Source organism: Parambassis ranga, chromosome 7 (genome assembly GCF_900634625.1).
Source record: "Parambassis ranga chromosome 7, fParRan2.1, whole genome shotgun sequence".
Taxonomy (NCBI): Eukaryota; Metazoa; Chordata; class Actinopteri; family Ambassidae; genus Parambassis; species Parambassis ranga.
Genome location: NC_041028.1, coordinates 17,182,333 through 17,201,511, shown reverse-complemented (window position 1 = coordinate 17,201,511; position 19,179 = coordinate 17,182,333). Strand labels below are relative to the sequence as shown.

Below are 19,179 nucleotides of genomic sequence, written 5' to 3'. Positions count from 1 at the left end.
ATAATTAATCTCCACCTCATGGCTGTGGAGCAAATGAGGGAAACACTATACAGTGAAAGGCACGAGAGTCCTCCAAGGCACACTACCCAGTGCCAAAGCAATCCTCTGCTGAACTTACGGCTACCTCTTCTGTCCCAGCCATCTTTACAAATCCAAGCTGTCAGACCCCTCCCCCCACCCCCTGTTCTCACTCTTTTGCCTTGGACATCGTTCCCTTTGCATAAAAGAGTCCTTTCAGATGGAAGCTCTGTTCTTATGGAGGCAGGAAGAAGGGCTTTTTTCCATTTTTCGAGGGGGAGTTCTCTCCATAGGGAGGCTTTCTGGGGGTCAATGCTAAAGCCCATCTTTGTGTGTGGGAGAACGGAGCTTGGCCATTGACAGCAAACTCTTCACACATCGGCCAGTGCTCGTAAACAGTGCCAGTGGAGCATTAACATGACAATGGATGGAGGGGGGGCTGAGGTGGGGTTGTCTCACACTCAGTCTGGGTTCTGTCTGCTCTGTACTGTGAGTTTCATGAATTCACACTGGAGGATGACTGCATTTAACCACTTAATTGTGCAGGATAATATAAGGTGGAGAAGCTGTTAACCAATCAGAGGGGATTCATGATATTATGGAGGATAGATGTTATAGCTCTGGTGAGAACTTGCCCCTCACAGTGATCTGTCATGATCCACCACTGCAACATCTAACAATGTATTGAAACTGTGTGTTATGAATAAAACATTGACGTTGCCTGATTCTTTCCATTATTTCGTTTATGCATCAACAATTTTCCGCTGCAGTGCACTCTGCACATGGGACTGGACTAGTGTTTGCTCTGTCTATAGGAATTTGTATTTTGTCAGTGGTGATTTTCATTCAACGTCAGCAACATGAAAATATCTATTCAACAGCAGAGATGTGACTGTAATAAGTTAAAATTTAAAGTGCTATTTTTTATTTTTTTGTGACAGGTGTTCACCAAGTAGTCAACAAAAAAACCTGGTTTCACCATTAAAAACATTATAAAAATTAATAACATTACCCAAATGTCCAAACGGATTATTATGTCATTTGGTAATAATATTAATGTATTGAATTACACAATGTTTAAACGGAACATGACTTTCAAGTAGACACTGTTTTCTTAGTGTCATGGTATTCAGGATGATGTGTCTGGCTTTGACATCACTATGGGGCGGTGTGAATGGACAGGTACAGTCTACTTGATCCAATCAGATTAGGGAACGCTTCTCTTAAACAAAAATGACAGCTATCTTAGCCAATTGAAACGCCTTTTGTTTTCTGTTTCAGAATCCAACCAATCAGAAGCCGAGTTGGGCGGGCCTCTCACCGGGAACGTTCCCCGGCACAGTTTCTCATTCTGCCCAGTTCGATCGGCAACGGGAGCGGAAAGAGGAAAGCTGAGAGCCCGAAGGCAGTAGCCCCCACCACCGCCGGCCCAGGTTACCATCTAGCACCGGGAAACATAGCAAAGAGCCGCCGCCGGCAGAAGCCATTACCAACCAGTAGTAACCATGAGCAGCGAGGCCGAAACACAACAACCGCCGCAGCCTGCTGCCGATGCGGAAAGCCCATCCAGCCCGGCAGCCGCAGCTTCCGCGGGGGATAAGAAGGTCATCGGTAAGACTGCTGGAGCTAGTTAAGCTAACTAGTTAGCTAGCTAACGTGGTCCGTAGCACAGTATACGCGCTGCGCAAAAGTGGCGGTCGCAATGATTTCAGACCTGACTGATTTACCGTGTAATAAAACGTCAATGTGGTGTAGCAAATTCTCTTTAATATACAAATTAGAAAATATGGAATTTAGTATGAACGACCTATTACCAATGAGAACTTCGTTAAAGCAAATTAAAATATATTTTGTCCTGCCTGACGGTAATGTTGGCTTCAGTAAGAGAATTAAATGAAATTTGGACGATGGATCGTGCTGTATTATCCATTTTGTAATTATATTGGTCCTAAATGGTTAATAATGTGTACATTTTGTTATATTTAATCCAGGGAATAAGTGTGAGTAGTAAAGTATTCCTTCAGTTTTAGCCTGTTTAATTGACTGTCCATCGGCCTCCTCAGACTGCCGTGTATACCGGTTGGCCGTCACATGGACGATCGCTGGAGATGTTTGTAGCGCTCATCAGGATCCGTGTCTGAACGCCATCGACAGAGTGCCTACTGGGCAGTTAGGGAATTGTGTTGGACTTCGTTGCGTTGGCGTGTTAATGTTAGCTTCAGTGTTCTAACAGATAATACCACATCACAGTAAAAAGCAGCAGTTTCATACTTAACCGGCTCCAGTATCTGTCGTAAGCGGGCTAACGCTAGCTGCTTACCGTCTCTTTGTTCACGCTAAACAGCCCAGTTCGATGTCGGTATTTATTTGTAAAAAAATGTCAAAATACACACAGACATTGATTTGATTTAGCTAGTCAAACGATAACATTGAGACTTTAATGAGATTAGACGACAATACAAGTGCCAACAATCGTCTTAATTTTCGTAGAATTTCGTAAGGCCTAGCTTCTTAACGATGGCATATCGCTGGCTAACGAAGCTAGGCTATGCTAACGTTAGTTATTTACATGGCTGAAGGGGCCACCCAAAATGTCCGCCGTAGGATTCCCTTGATTTCTCTCGCCATTTCATTATACGTTTATACTAAACAACCACGGTGGTAACTTGGGTTTTAATCACGAAAATATCGTTTATTACAATGTTCCCTGTCCAGTGTGCTAAGTTACTTTCAGCTTGCTGGCTCTAATCCAACCACATGGTTCAGACCCACTTAGCTACATAGCTATGCTAACAAGCCAGCTGGGCTCGTTGCTGCTTGCTAACGTATCCGGGCGCGACTCTACCACGTGTGAACGCGGTAGAGCAGTGCGTCTGAAAATGGGGCAGTAGGTCTGTAGTCTCTGGACTTTGATATGTGGTCAGTGGCCTCAGCGTATAGTACACCTATGTTGTCGCTTCCCTGTTTGACACATGTCGCACCAGAGCTCCGTGAAACGAAGTAATTGATAATCCTAGAGATTAGAAAACCACACTACAAAGTGGCGTGGTCAGTACAAGCTCATAATACTCGTAATGGTTCATGCCTCACACCAAGTGCAGCTGACACAAGGCACTCCAAAAGCATCGGGATCTATAATAAGAATGACAGTTGGGAGTTATATTTAACTTCCACATAATCTGTGGAATGAATTAATAATACAGGTCTATTTTTCTCTTTGCAGCAACAAAAGTCTTGGGTACAGTCAAATGGTTCAACGTCAGGAATGGATATGGTTTCATCAATAGGTAAGTTTACCCTTATCCCTACGTTACTCTCTTATCATCTGTGTGTGTATAAAAGAACATTCACAATCCTATTATGACTATGATTTGCTTACAAAGCTGACCAGATGATTTATCGGCTGGTCTCCGGGCTGTCATGCAGAACTTAATTAATCCACACACTTGCTGACTTGGTTGCAATCTGTCTCCACAGCAAGAAACAACCGATTAAAAGTAATTTTTGTTTTTCATTTCTTTAGGAATGATACAAAAGAGGACGTTTTTGTACACCAGGTAAGTTTATACAAATGTATAGGTACATATTTCCCTTTTATTTTTTTAGGCTTGTACAGGTTTGAACATAATCTATTCATAATTTCAGACAGCCATCAAGAAGAACAACCCGAGGAAATACCTTCGCAGTGTCGGAGATGGAGAAACTGTGGAGTTTGATGTAGTCGAGGGAGAGAAAGTAAGCCCAACCCTTTGCAAACCATTTGTTGTCGTTTAGAGTAAATGTTAAAAAATGATTGTGCGCAGGGAGCAGAGGCGGCAAATGTCACCGGCCCAGGAGGCGTTGCAGTTCAAGGAAGCAAGTACGCCGCTGACAGGAACCGCTATAGGCGCTACCCACGAAGGAGGGGCCCACCCCGTGGAGGAGACTACCCAGAGAACTATCAGAGTGACGGGGAGGGTGAGCCTGGAAAAGGCAGCAAAGAGGGGGGAGAGAGCGCCCCTGAAGGAGAGTCGCAGCCACAGCAGCGCAGACCCGCATACCCTGGAAGACGGCGCTACCCGCCATACTTTGTACGTAGACGCTACGGCCGCCGGCCCCCGTACACCAACGCACCACGCGGAGAGATGACAGAGGTACGCTGTCACAGGGCTACTATCCTGAAGCAGGCACCAACTGTCTTGTAACGAAATCAGAACATGACATGTTGATGTTAACCCTCTCCTTTTAACACTCACGTGGTTGTGATCAATACATCTTGGTGTATCGGGGGTCTTGCCAACATTTTGCAAATTGATTCAAATAGGCCCCTAATCTCTAAAAATGGTGTTTTATCACCCAGACAAAAAAAAACCTCAAAAGACTTCCAGGCCCATTTTTACTATAGAGCTGTTCAATGGTGAACAGATTTTTAGTTTCTGCGTGTGTTAATACTAAAGAAAAAGCTATGTGTCAGTTGTTGTTTGATCTGTTTGCTTACAGGGAGGAGAGGGTGATGAGAGCCAGGGAGGTCCAGACCAGGGTAACAAACCAGCGCGGCAGAACTACTACAGAGGCTTCCGACCAAGGTTCAGACCAAGGTTTGCATGTTGGCTTCTTTGACGCAGGGCTGCAGAAATGGGAGAGCGATACTTTGGGCTGGATACCAGCCCGGAGTCTACCAACCTGAATGTGACTAAAAGTGACCTTTTCAAAGAAGTACATGCCACCCGTTTGGCCAGAGGAGTTCTCCCTGTTTTGCAGCCCGACCTCAAACTGCAGCTGTGCATCCAAATTTAGACTTTGTTTCTAGCAGCATTCAGCACTGCATCTTGTCTCCATGCATGGTGCCTCTGCTCTGTAGTTACACGATACTTACGCTTGCTTACAGCTGCTTTCTTTTCACTCCTTGACTCTAGGGGTCCACCCCGTCCCAGACCGGTGCGGGACGGTGAGGAGGACAAGGAGAATCAGGGCGGCGAAGGTGGTCAGAATCAGCAGCCCCGCCAGCGGCGCTACCGCCGTAACTTCAACTACCGCCGCAGACGTGCACAGACTGGTGGCAAGCCCGGCCAGGACAACAAGGAGGCCAAGACAGGAGGTGACCCATCTGCAGAGAAAACGTCCGCTCCCGAGGCCCAGCAGGGTGGGGCTGAGTAGGAAACGACCTGCCCGCCGGCACCTACCATCTTTTACCATCGTCCGGGTAAGCCCTGTCACATCATTGATTTGGTTTGGTCACCTTCATTAGCTATTAGCTACACCAGTGATAAGATTAAGTGACAAAATAAGTCCAGTTGTCGTTTGCACTTTTGGCTCTGTAGTGCATGATTCGAAGTATGAGGTAATGCAGTGGATTTGATTAAGCAAACTGTCTGGCACCATAGAGGCTGCTCACTATTGTCTCACTTTGATATGAGCAGGAATAGATTTTCTGTCTGGTTGATGATGCAGAGTTGTCAGGCATCTCATTGTGCAGGATGTTAAAATAAACCAAACTTAGTAAAAATGCTGGCACGTGTGGATCACACACTAATTTCCCTCGTGTTCTTCTTTTGCAGTTTTTTGTTCAGCAAGAAGAAACATCAAACAAGATCTAGCAATAAAGATTTGACTTGACGATCGTCACAAGCTTGCACCATGCATTTGACCAGATTACCACCGATTGCCTGCAGAATCTATGCAGACTTATGTTTTGTTTTCATTATTTTTATGTGACAGCTACAAACGTTTTGGGGAAACAGCAAATGTTTTCTAAATCTATCCTAAGTTTTACACCAAATGGTTTTTAAAGATGAAATGGAATTGATATCTGGTCAGTTTTGACATTTTTAAATACTTTTTATGTATTCAACATTTAACAAAAATGCAAGCTCAAATAAAAGTCCAGAGACCAGGAGAATTGTCTGTAGTGGTGTTTATTTTCAAGTATACAGGCTCAACAGTGGCACATGTAGATTTATACATTATTTGTCTTTACACTAACAAATCAACTTTTGCAGAAAAGGGTAATTTTCCAAAGAATATATATTACAACTTACTGCAGCCAGTATTTAGGACCTGATCAACTTATTTCTTATTTTGAGGCTGGTCATAAAGACTCGATAGGCAAAGACCAGGTGTGTATATGTTCAATACAGGCCCATATCTTTACTATGGCAAGTAACTAATGTTTATTCACAATACGAGTGAAATGACTGGATAGTGCTGCACATGTGGTTAAATACACTTGGCCAGGAAATGCTGCTAATGCATATTTTTCAATACTAGATGCACATAATGAACATGGATATTCTCACATATAGCAGCTCTATAACAATTTTAAGCCTTAATTGTTCAACCATATGAGTGCTTTTTCAAATATCTGCATTAGATCATCTAAGTATTCATCACACAGTATTCATCTTTGACCACTTAGATGCCAGGATGGCACTAATGGCACTTTTGAGGTTTTCCTGTCAGTTAACATCTTTCAGTCTGTGTGTAATAGACTGTAGTCATGAGTGTTTTTTCCTGCGTTCACTATGAATCATCAGAAACGCTGAGCATCACCAAGGTGTTTCTGTTGGTGTCCTGATATGACTGCTGAGAGTCATTCAGACGTTTGTTTCTTTGCGTAAACGCTTCATACGCTGTACGTTGTTTTCCATGGCAGTGGGGTTGGTAATCTCTGTGGCGCAGCTAGCAGGAAACCAACCTCTTTCTCCGTCTCTCATCCTTTCTCCGTAGCACCCATGCTAGGAGAGAGAAGACAGACAATGTATGAAATGGGTGACAAGACAATGCTGTCTTAGCAATGGAGCAGACCGAGTCTCACCTTCCTCCGTCTGCAGGACGATGACGAGCTCAGCCTGCTGCAGGCTCAGCTCATCGGGCTCCTTTGGCATGTAGGCTTTGGTAGCCTCGTACTGCGGCAGACCTAAACATATGCAATATGATTTACAAACATGTAAAGTCTGATGTACTGTTTTTGCATACAGCTGTAATGCATTGGCTAAGCTGTAGTACTGTAACAATGCACAAGTCTTTCCAACGCATCACATCATTTCCTGTACTCTGGAACTTTCCTTATAAAGCCACGTCTTATGATAGCAATATCACATTTCAAAAGATGTGATCACACACACACACGCACATTACAGGAAGACATAAAAACACTGAGGAGTATTCAAACTTACCATCTGTGCAGACACCTTCCTGCTTATGTTCTGTAAGAGCTACTATCCAGCGTGCCCGGTCCACCCTTGGCAACAGAAATGTAAAAAAAAAAACACAATTAGACCTAAGTTCTCCTGACTGAGCACAGTCCAGGTTTATAGTTTAATATATAATAAAAATGTTATTCCAATGAATGGGCTTAAGCACCACAACCTGCAGTTAAGACTTGTGTCAGCAGAGGGAGCCAAATGCAATATTTTAAATAGAATTTCCAAGCATTGCATATACACTCAGCTGTATTCATGTATCAACCAATTTATGATTAAAAAAATGGGTCATTACATTTTACTTTACATCAACTTATAATAGCACTTATACACTGATGTGCAGTACATGGCTGAACTGAGAGCAGCAGTACCTGGACTCAGCCACTAGAGAGATTTGCTCTGATTTCCCCTCGCTGTTCTTGCTCATCAGCAGTTTAAAGGAAAGATGGCCGGAGCTGTGCTTGGCAGGAGGAGACATCTGTCCCTCTCCCTCTTCGCTGACCTCCACCTCCAAGTTCTCCAGAGTGGCGTAGTCCAACACCACAAAACTCTCTTCACTAAAGCACAAACACAGTTTTTACTCATTAGGTTTCATCCAGACAAATAATGTTTACACATTAAAGTCTAGGAAAACTCATGAGGCTGTCATTGATCTTATTTCCTGCATCACCTGACGACAAGGGCACTGTGTTCACTTAATAGTCTTCTCCAGTCATCTCCCTGTGCTGACATTGTTTGCTCTCTCCCTAACTCAAGCTGACACGCAAATTCAAGAGTAAAGAATCTCAAGCATGCACACATCCTTATTCTCTTTCTCTGTTCCCTTTCTCTCCTCAGTTATGTTTCCTGCCAACAGTTGGATCCATTCAGTGTCCAGAGTCAGCAGATTAATAAACAAGTTAGAAAAATGACTCACAAACTGTACTTTACTTTGGAAAAAACCATATGTGTTAGCTCTGTGTCATGTTATTTCTGCCAGATTGTAACCTGATGTTGCAGATGGTTTGTTACACAGAAGACATAGGGAAGGGCCTCAGGAAAAAGCTCTTGTCACTCTGTATATTTACACATATTATATATATATATATAGAAGGAGGACTCTGTGACATCATCTGTAGGTTTCCTCATAATTTTTGAAGCTCAGTGTGGTCGCTCTGATCATTTTTACCATGATTGCATTGACATATTTGAGAATATATGCTAATATTTTTTTGTAAATTTGTGAATTTACTCCCATCCCACTCACCTCTTCTTCTTGGTAACAATCAGTACGTCATTAAAGAGAAACAAGTAGTAGCTTCTGTTGCTGAAAGCTCTCCATATGCTGAGCTCTTCCGTGCAGATAGCTAGCTCGCCGCGCTTCTTGAGCCATCGCGATGATGACACCAGTGGAAATGGCTGCCATAGACACAGTATTTATCAGTCCAGGTCTACTTCTGTTCTATCCACTGTATTCCTCTGATGCATGTGCAGAAACATGATTGACTTTTACCTTGATTTTACCAAATTCCATCTGTTTCTGGATAGTGTACATCTGCTCCGTTCTCTCCATCCGCCTCGCTCCGTCATTGCAGCTGGTGACCAGCTGTTGAATAATCATGACAATTAGACTTAAAAAAATGGGTTTCCTAGTCCAGTCTCAAGTGCTTGTTTTCATACCTTGCTGATGGCATGCAGCGCCCAAACGGCAGCAAAGTACTCTGCTGTCTTGTCTGGAGTTTTCTGGCAGATTGTCTGTGAAGAGAAAACTCCCTGATTAAACAATCTGCACATGCAGCAAGGAGCCATGAACAAGGCATTAGGAGTGAAGAATAAACTGACATCCAGCAGTAGGGGTAGTCTAGTCACTCTCTGCATGGGGAGAATGAGGAAAGAAATCATGGGGAGGCCTCCACAGTCGCTGCTCCTCTCAATTTGCTTCAGGGTCTCTTTGAATGCGGTGTTACTGGACCTAAGACACATGAAAACAAGAGGGGAGTTCAGCTCATCCTGCAGGGTTTAACTCCAGAAACACTGCGGCTAGTTAGCTCTGCAGCTCACAGCAGCTTCTGCAGCGTCCTCTGCTGGAAGGTCTCGTTGGAGCAGTAGATGATGTAGGGCTCAAAGTGGTGGGCGGCGTGGTTCTGAACGATGTCGCTAATGTCGCGGATCACTGGGTTGTCGCTGTGACGTCGTTCAAGGTCTTCAAAAAACCTGAAGATGAAATGAGAGGATACAGGATACAAAAGTTCGTGTTAGTACGACTGTTAGCTTGAAAAAGGTTGATGGGGCTGATTTGGTGGTGAGTTAATGTAGTGTCTGGTCTGCCCCCTGTTTGTGTAAAGCATTGAAATCCTCCAGTGGAAGAAGCCCAGCAATAAGTAGTGTCTGTGCTTGGGTAAAAACACGCCCAGTCGGCAGCAGTGGACAATAACTGAATTACATTCAACTCCAGCAGAAGGGGGTTTAGCTTCACTCTGCAACTGTGTTCCAGATGGCACCGTGTCTTTGTGATCCTGCATTTCACTACTGATAAATAACAAACTTGTGATTTATTCTGTTATTCTGTTGTGATTTGCTCTGTAAGAGCCCGTCCATGTGAACACGATCCAGGTGATAAATGACCTTCAGTCAAGCGCTTGTAAACTAGCTTTTAAACAAAAAAGGAGTAAAATGACACTTTAAAAACAGCCCAAACCAGAAAGCAACCTGCAGATACTCGTCCACACAGAGATACTCTACATGAGATACGTCACACCGCAGCTTCTGGTTTCACAGATCCTGTTTTACTAAGAACAGGAGGATCAAAGATGCACGGGGAAGTCCTCTTTTAGCTAAAGCTTGATCTATTTTCATTCAAAATAAACTAGCCAACATGAATACTCAGAAGCTGTTCTCGGAGAAATTATCACCTGAAAGCCCGGAGAATACCAGTTAGAGCAGCCAGGCAGTAGAACCGGTTTGCCTAGCGTGTTTTAACATGTTGTGGGAGCCTACAGGATACTACAGACATACTGAGGGCAAATACTCTGCCTGTAACTTTAACTCAACCTGTTTCCCACCTGAAGCCACGTCTCACATGGAATCCAATGTGACCTCATGATGAGAGAAACACAATGTGCATTTCTATGTAAAAATTAGCACAGTATTAGCATCAGATTCTTGATGAACCTCCCGTCCACACCAGCAAGTTTTTCCATTGCAAACATGTGCAGACTAGATTTTTAAGACTATTGCGCTGACCGTTTGCTGACTTGATGGATGACGGAGATGTTGGAGAAGAGGTGGTGGTGCTCTGTGGCCGTCATGGTTTTCCTCAGGACTTCGCTTTCCTTAAAGTGTCGCACCAGGATGCCCAGGCTGTGTAGGTACGAATGCTCCGATGTCATGATCTCGAAAATGGCCTGACAGAGGGCGACAAATAAATATGACCGACCCATTCGCATTTGGAATATGTCATTAAAAACCCCACTGTGTGAGGCTGATTATCTGCAGTGAAACTTTAAAACAGGGGTTAATCCTCCATGTCTTTTCTCTTTTGTGTGATTTCACAGAACTCCTTTAACATCCACACAAGTGGTTCTATTTTCTGCCTTCGGCTGTGTGGGTGGCAGAGAAAGCTGAATCTCTGCACTTCTACAAATCTCTTCCTGAATATTAGAAACTCTAGATTCTTTTAATAGTATGACATCATAATTAAAAGTTTGTAACACCGGTGAAGTTCTACTCTACTGCCTTAGACCCATGTAAGGTACAAAAGAGCAAAGCAAACACCTGCTCAGAAGGCTGCCAGCTTGTGATTACACTGGCAGGGAGTGGCTGTATTCAGGGACTGTAGTGCACACAGGGTGGACCTTTGCTATTGACACAACATATACACATCTCATATTGCTAGTGAGAGCACACTACAAAAGAAGAATCCACCCTCAGGTAGTGTTACACTGTAAAGACAGTATCAGTCTGAGCTGTTTTCAGTTTATTTTACGGAAACACTCACTCACATGTTATACTAACTTTACCTGCTCTCTCACTCTCTCTCTCTCTCCCTCTCTCTCTCTCTCACTTCCTAGAAAGCATTTTAGAAAAGCATCTGGGAATGAGTTTGAACTTGTTAGCAGATAATTCTGGTACAACAAAAAAAATCAGTATGACCTCGATACTGTAGCTAGTTTTGGTTTCATCATCATGTCATCATTGTACGATGTGGTCCAGGAACCACTACAGAGACAGTTCTGAGTGCCGCTGTCTCCCTTTGGAGCACGTTAAGACAACAACCCCACACCATAGAGTCACAATATTCCTCCATTTAAATCAAGGTTGTGTGTAAAGTTATTGATTTCTTCAGAAAGTGGAATAATGAGGAGTGAGCCTGTCACATTCTACCCGACCTCACCTCTTGTCTCTTTCTTTCCTGAGGTGTGACCATCGTCAGAATGCCCATATCTTTCACCTTTTTTAAAAAAAGAGATTCAGTTAAAAAACAAAAAAAAACCTTTTTCCAACATTTTGACCAAAACGAAAGTTGTGTTAGAAACATGAGGTTAACCTGAGGCAGCTGGCTCCATGTGAGCTGTGCAGGTCGGTAGCTTTTCACCACAATGTTCTGGTCCTCCACGGGGGGTTCCACCACCACAAAGTCATCCAGCAGCTCATCCTGGTTGGTGGAGTGCAGGCCCCGTTCTCGGATCTCCTGGTAGAGACGCGGTGTAGCTGGGGATCACATCAGAAACACTGAACACCACTCGATCACAGTCTCGGTATGAATTAAGGGGTTAAGTTTGACAGCTCTATAAAAGGACTTCTTCAATCAAAATTAGTCATTGTAATTATAACTGCCTCGCACAGAGGAGAAGTGCACAGAAGCTACAGAACATGTGTCCACATCCAAGCCTCTATAAACATTTAACATGCTGAGCATTCACCGTGAAGGATTTCCTGCTCTCTTCCTTTCTGCTGCCTCAGGCTATGGACACAGGCATGCACATATCAAACCCAGTATTTTCATTACTCTGGAACTGTAAGAAAAGCCTAACATCATTGGTTCTTCCCAGCTATTTGTAGTCCTGTAGCCAAATTTAGAGACGCAGACAGAGTGACACATGAGTGAACATACCGTCTTTGAACGATCCACGCTGTTTCTGGTTCCTTTTTCTCCCCAGGGTTCTCTGGAGAGGAGAAAGAGCAGCATATATAGGTTATATAGGAATATACATGCCTCAGGGATCATCTATTTTATAACTGCACTTTTTTTCATTCATTAAAAGTGCATTTGTAATTATATTCTGGTAAAAAAAACAAGGACTTCCCCGACACTGATCTGCAATGAGTTATGGAAACAAGCCATCATCTCTGTGACTTGTGTACTGAAATATTTATGAGCTGATATCTCCAGGACAAATTTAAAACAAAAAAAATTCCATTCCACTCAGCATAGGCCTACGTACCTTCCGTGCTGGGTTGCGAGCTGGACTGGGACTGGGTGCCCTGTTCTCACTGACGGGTTCCAATGTGGCGGTGGCCCCTTGTCCTGCCGCCATGGCCTCAATATCCAGACTGGTCACTGCTGCTCTGTACGACTTGTTCCTGCGGTTCCTCCTTAAAGCAAAGCCGTCTCCATCACTGTCGTAGTCCTCCCAGGAGACGTCAGAGCCCTGGGTGGAGTGGGCCCTGATGTGGCTCCCGCTGCTGGAGATCTCCAGTCCCACTGGGAAGGTCACCACAGTGGTGTGGTGTCGGTTTTTAGGCCGGCTGGTCACCGCTAAATTCTTGGGGATGAGTTGGTGGGTGCCGACCTTCAGAGCCGCAGGACTCCGGGTGCTCAAAACCACCTGCTTTGGCACCGCGACTCTGATGGCTTCATCCTCCGGGGGCGGGGGGGAACTTTGTGGCTGACTGCGTTCATCATCTGGCTCAGATATGTGGAGCTCCGTGGAGAAGCAGCTCTCCAGGATCAGAGGCGTTTGGTCTGCCATGGCACCCGGTTTGCTCAACTCTTCAGCAACTACAACATTTGGAGGAAACTGAAAAAAGTACAATTGTATATAAATCCAGATTAACCAGCACCTTAACCAGACACTCTGGTATTTAGATATCTCTATGGAATAGAGTCAATCATATGATAATAGGAGCAGCAGCTGATTATGTCAGGCTCATATCTAGTGGACCCATGACTCACTGTTCACTCCTACACTACCCACACACACACACACACACACACACACACACACACCTTTTCCAGCAAAGCTGTGCCACTGAAATTTCAAGAAAACACACTTTATGACTTTCCCTTTGAAAACTGTAAGCAGAACAATAACAACACTGTCATAGAGCTACAAACATCTTAGTAAGGTGACGGTCCTAAAATAGCATTCAAGCGAATTTGTTTGGTTTTCTGAACACGGAGTTGCACGTTCACCGCCTTAAACACGGATTAGGTTGGAGAGAGAGGAAAAAATGTCTGCCTCACATTCCCACAGTTCATAACAGCGAGGTGACACGCACTTGATCTGACACCGACGCTCCCACGGCTGTCCTACCTGACTTGAGGTGCTGCCTTGTTCGGTGCTTCAGGTCTGTATCGCCGGGTCTTGGAGAGCTGCTGTCCGCTGCGTGTAAGAAAACAAAACAACAACAACAACAAAAAGTCCAAACAAACAGCAGCTGTAGTCCCTGCGGTGCACTCTGTCACATTTCTTCTCCTTCACTCGCCCACTTCCTCCTCCGTGTGCAGGCGCCCATTAAACCCAGCTGCTTACGTCACTCAGGTGAGCGTCAATCACTCGTCGATTGATCGAAGGTAGAGATTAAAAGTAGGCTACGAAAGGCAACTTCTCACAAATAACCAGATTTACATCAAATACTATGCGCGGTCACATTAGACTAATTTTTTAAATACGTTTAATCCAGAAAGCTAATAATCCCAAATGCACTGAAAGAAAATAGGTCCTCATTTTCTTTAGTATTATTATTTTTTTATATATAATTGTGATTAATTATGCTTTAACTGTCCCACCTGATTTTTAACAAATAGCTTCAGCGCCCTCTGGTGATGAATAAGGGGCATTACATCCATCACTGTGTGTGGACATGCGCACTAGCATCCTTCAGTGATTGAGGATCCAGGATACTGTTACATGTAAGCACCTTATCCTATAGGCCAGTAGCTGATATGTAAAAAAATAAAATGTTCAAGCAGCAAGTTTCTCATGTAAATCATGTAAATTCCATCTCCATGGATGAGATACAAACCCAGATGAGACACAAAATCTGGATATTAATTTGCATGAAAGGGCAATACAGTTAATATCTGCCCAAATATACATGAGGTAAACATTATTTGGCTATATGTAAAGGAATATGTAGCATATCCCTCTGTCTTCATTTTGGTAACACAAGCAGACAACAAAGACATGTGGTGATTAAAGATTTATTTCCTTTAATTTTAACAATCTGAAAATATAATTATACATGATTTAGCCAACGTTCTATTCAAGCAAGGCTCAGAAAAGTAATATAATGCAATATGGAAATGATGAAATGGTAAAATTTTGAGGGTTTACTATGTACAGAGTTTCTCTATATATATTTATAGAAAATCAAATGGCATTGACATTAATATGTTTTTTTTTATTTCAGTATCATATGGCATCCGCTGAAAGTAAATTAGAATATTTCCAAATAATCACCAAGTCCCATGTCTTTCTTGGAGACACGATGTGTTTGCTTGATGTCTTATAATGTGTATAAAATGTACATCCAGCATACATGAAGTAAACAAAGGGGAATACCACAAAGAGAGCATGAGTGTGATGTTTACATATGTTGCCCTGGTGGATTTAATAATAACCAGTGTGTATCCTCGGCTGTGCTCGTTCGCAATATGCTGCACTTCTAGCAGTACATTTTTTTTATATATGGCCGTCTGTGGTAGACAGCGAGCACTCTCTGTAAGCAGATCTGCTCATCAAAGATTTATCTTCCACGTTAGTGGGACAAAGGCCGGAACAGGACACAGGACAAACTGATGTCTTTTCTCTACTTGTGCAATATTCAGTGCGGAGATGAGATGACTGGTGTAAGCAGCTTTTTTCGCATTATGCATGTTACTGTATATGTTTTCTTCTTTTTTTACAAAAAGGCCATGATCGCATAAAAACCTAGCAGGTTGCTATACTTTCTTTTTTCTCTCTCTCTCTGTTTTTTCCACTGAAAATTTCAGGGCCCTGGGTCAATAATACACAATAACATGCTTAGTACACATACACAACAACATGCACACAAGATTTCACATTCATGATCACAATAGCTTAACATAGGAACTAAATTTGAAAATTTCCCAAATCCACAGAAAAAAACTACAACATGCTTAACTAAAGGGACAGTTCAGTTGTGCGGTGTCAAGATTAGCTTCTTACAAGAATTACAATTCTGGCAGTAAAATGAAGACTAAAAGTGCTTCTACGAGCTTTATATAAAAATGTCATAACTAAAGTCATGATACAGATATGATTCTATCCACATACAGAATGCATTAGCTGCTTCATGATATACTGTAACAAGCGGTGTGTGCCAAATGACACAACTGTTGGATCTAATTTTCCATTCATTAGATAAAGGTGAGTCAGGCTAATAAACAGAATAACAGACGTTCCCCCATGGCAAACAAGCTCACAAGTGGCCTCTTTTAATCTATCACACATTTCTATGTAGAACGATTTGCAGGAAAAGCAGATAGATGCTACAAATAATCCTAATTCATTTTGTTAATGCCTTCATAGCATTGGAGTTAATCAAAGAGAATCAGTGCATGTCAGAACTGTTGTTAATGCTAAGAGATCAGGAGTTTGTGTCCATGAGACTTTTCTGTGGGTGACGGAGGTGGATCATCCTATTGTGTTTCACCCAGGCTGAGCCTCAGAGTCCGTGTCGACGCAGCATTGAACAGCACAGGCAGGCCTGTGTTTCTGGAGGCTGAAGGGTGACACGGTGTAAAGTGTAGGATGGAGCATCGAGGAAGGGGAAAGGTGTGGAAGTAAAGGTGTGTGTGTATGTGTGAAAGTGGGAACTGGTGCAGGACAGTGGAAAGAGGTAAACAATCCAGTTCACTGTTTGGCCACATCCCCTTTCTTTAGAATGATCTGCCGCTGCCAAGGGGCCAGTTTGGTCTCGTCATAGCCCATGGTCCGTAGTCGCTCCAGCTCTGTCTTCTCCTCATTCTCCTTCGCCTGTTTGGCCTCCTCTTCGGCTTTCCTACACACACAGAAAGCATAGTTGCTGCAACTGTGCATATTTTGTGTAGTTGACAACATGTGTAAATTATTCACTTATAACAAAATACATCTTATCAGCTGTCTCATCTTGATTGGACTTTTTCTATATCACATCATCCAAAATCTCCCAATAAGGTTAAAAAAAAATGTCCACTTATTTATCCCGCATAATTTTCAGATGACAAATAAAACAATATTTTCTCTATTTTGTCTTTTTCATGAGCTTGTTTTGATTGCTATGGTCATATATATGTTTTGACATTCCTCTTATGCAATACTTAAAAAAAATACTTTAATATTTATTTAATACCATTCAATTAAATTAGATAAGTTATTAAATATACATATCAGGAAAGCAGCCTAAATCTTTAAATGAAATCCTGCTCTAGCTTGAGGCAGCGAGGTGTTTGGATCGCGTGATCTCGCGAGAAGGAGCTACGTCACAGGCAGGTAATTCTTGCTAGCCCCTGGTGAGGCTATTCTGCAGCCGCAAGCAGGGCGGCTCTGGCCGCAAGTTAAATCTGCGCTACGTAAATTGTTTGAGAAAAAATACACGTTGAGTGCCGATAAAACGGCTAAGCTTGTAGAATAATATTATATCGCACTCCCTCTAATAAAGACAGAGTGAGTTAATCATCAACAACGACGCCGCTAACAAGCTAGCCGAGAGAACCCACCTCACTGCAACCTTAGAAAACCCACGAAAGTAGTTAAAACGCCAGCGAATTAGGAAAGCATTTTTCATCTGCTTGACAACACAAGCCCCCCAAATAGTGAGCAGGACATTCATCTTCCTGTTTTGTTCATTTGCACGTGTTTTCTTGGCTCTTTCGGCCACAGTAGGAGGCTAGCGCTTATATGCTACATTCACGGAACACCTATTTAGTTCGGTAAACAAAGCCTTAACAAGTTCGATGCGTTCACGTACGCATTCACAGCACTCTGGTAAAATTAAAAACCAGACTCAGTCGATGAATTTCTTTTTATAAGATTAGCTTAATTGTTATAGAGATGTAATATTTCTGAGTGTGGTTATGTGTTATACATTATTAAGAAAAATAAATACAATATTCTTACCTTTTTTGCTCCCTGTCACATCAGGAGATGGTAAACACAAAGAGAAAAGGTGTAAATATCTAAAACAGCATTACAGTGATAGTTGAACACTATAAATATTAACTATTCAGACTAACACTTGCCATCTCTCAACCCATGCAGAGGTAAAGGTCATCTAATACCATAGACCAAGGCCACAAATACATGTGAACACAGGTTCCCCCACTGTACTTTAAACATACTCTGAGCAATGTACAGGGCTGGAAATAAGATTCTATATTTGCATTATTTATGCATTAATTGTTCATGTTGGGAAATGATTCACAAATATTAATAGTGGAGCAGCATAAGGGAGGTCTGATGAGACAGACATTTAAACCAAGTGTGAATTCAAAGACATGCTGCAAAGAGATGGACTTGCATACTGATAAGAGTCCAAATGAGTACAATATGTTGGTGTAAAGTGGTAACAAGATGTAACATCAGATGTACACAGAAACACCGCATCGCTACTCACCTCTCTTCGTCCATTTTCTTCTTCATCATGTCTCTCCTCCAAGCCGGCATTGATGCTAGACGTGCTGCCTCCTCTTCGGCCTGTAAGGACACAGAGGGTTCAGGGATGAGACAGAAGAAGAGTGCCAAACCAGTCAGTAAAGAATTTTAGCTGTAACAATAATCACATGACCTTACTTTCTTCATACTTCAATACACTTTTTAGGTAAAAAAACATGAATTTGCATTTCAGACAAAACGGTGTTAAATGTGGCAATGTATGATTCACTCATTAACCACAATTTTAATTTGAAATACTTACATTATTTTGTGTTGGAGTTTTTGGCATTTCCAGGGTTTTACATGGGAAAAAGTCATCAAGATAACTCAATAAACCTGCTTAAAGAAACTTGTTTCTCTGTGGCTGTAGGTGTGTCATCAGTCAGTGTGATATTAAGTTCTTTTAAGCCTGCAGAGCCACTAATTGTCTTGCTACATGCTGGAGAAAGCACACAAACACCTGCACCTGCTATGTTAATCCAGGTATTCATTCTCAAATGTCAATTTATATACAAATGTCCTTTATTGATGACTTACAAGACTAAACACTTGACATTGTATATAGCTTAAAATGCTGCATGAACCCACAAAAACAAACAGAGCATACAATATCTATTCTTCTGCTCTTTTGTTACAAATAAAGCCATTTAAATGGTCAGGACAGCAGGATGTTCTCTCTGTTTGCACATACTGTAACTGGATCCTTTTTTCCCTTTCAGGCTGTAATTGGAGTTGAAGCAGGAGAAGAGAAAGAGGGCAGCCATCTTGGATTTCTCATCTTTGCCTGACAAGATACATTACCCTTTGCATTCTTTTTACTGAAGACTTTCAGCCCCAGCAAACATTAATGCAGGTAAGATTATCCACACCATAAATATTTAATGATTCCCTGGGGAATTTCTAATAAAGAAAAAAAAATGTTTAGCAGATTCGTTCGCATTGTGACATGAGATCACAGCTCGTTTGAATCACATTACATCCTTCACATGGAAACCTATCGATGCTTCTCTCCATAAAGCTGTGTAAGACAGGGATTCAAACCTATGGTAATCTTGTGATGATGTTACAGGGTCGATGTTATCTAGGCTGTTATTTCTGAAAAGAGCAGCTGCTTGAAAAAC

General features: G+C 42.5%; 3 protein-coding genes across 7 annotated transcripts in view; 1 reads left to right on the top strand and 2 right to left on the bottom strand.

Annotated features, from left to right (window-relative positions):
- The first annotated feature begins 1,361 nt into the window (after window positions 1-1,361).
- On the top strand, window positions 1,362-5,896 carry ybx1 (Y box binding protein 1). 4 transcript variants are annotated; one of them, XM_028409229.1, is made up of 8 exons: window positions 1,362-1,629; window positions 3,242-3,305; window positions 3,542-3,575; window positions 3,664-3,753; window positions 3,822-4,088; window positions 4,498-4,595; window positions 4,914-5,200; window positions 5,556-5,896. In XM_028409229.1, exons 1-7 carry the CDS (start codon window positions 1,524-1,526, stop codon window positions 5,152-5,154), a joined length of 900 nt encoding a protein of 299 aa, XP_028265030.1. In that variant the 5' UTR covers window positions 1,362-1,523; the 3' UTR covers window positions 5,155-5,200; window positions 5,556-5,896. The 4 variants fall into 4 exon arrangements, with proteins under 4 accessions (XP_028265030.1, XP_028265028.1, XP_028265031.1 ...); XM_028409227.1 differs by having other exon boundaries at window positions 3,822-4,151; XM_028409230.1 differs by having other exon boundaries at window positions 1,363-1,629; window positions 4,498-4,583.
- On the bottom strand, window positions 5,897-13,911 carry arhgef16 (Rho guanine nucleotide exchange factor (GEF) 16). Its single transcript, XM_028409226.1, is given in 16 exon segments — window positions 5,897-6,725; window positions 6,727-6,731; window positions 6,812-6,913; window positions 7,173-7,237; window positions 7,571-7,756; window positions 8,446-8,597; window positions 8,692-8,784; window positions 8,859-8,933; window positions 9,021-9,150; window positions 9,240-9,392; window positions 10,422-10,582; window positions 11,572-11,628; window positions 11,725-11,888; window positions 12,292-12,343; window positions 12,623-13,198; window positions 13,715-13,911. Coding segments are annotated over 15 exon segments (2,058 nt in total). The 5' UTR covers window positions 13,151-13,198; window positions 13,715-13,911; the 3' UTR covers window positions 5,897-6,590.
- Window positions 13,912-14,737: 826 nt separating this feature from the next.
- espn (espin) overlaps window positions 14,738-19,179 on the bottom strand; it is a 29,442-nt gene continuing 25,000 nt past the window's right edge. Inside the window, exons 12-14 of one of the 2 annotated variants that reach the window (XM_028410965.1) lie at window positions 18,021-18,100; window positions 17,525-17,545; window positions 14,738-16,427 (exon numbers count right to left, since the gene is read on the bottom strand). In XM_028410965.1, the coding sequence (XP_028266766.1) occupies window positions 16,280-16,427; window positions 17,525-17,545; window positions 18,021-18,100 (249 nt within the window). In that variant the 3' untranslated portion in view covers window positions 14,738-16,279. The remainder of the gene's footprint in view (window positions 16,428-17,524; window positions 17,546-18,020; window positions 18,101-19,179) is intronic. The other variant, XM_028410966.1, reaches the window with a different exon arrangement.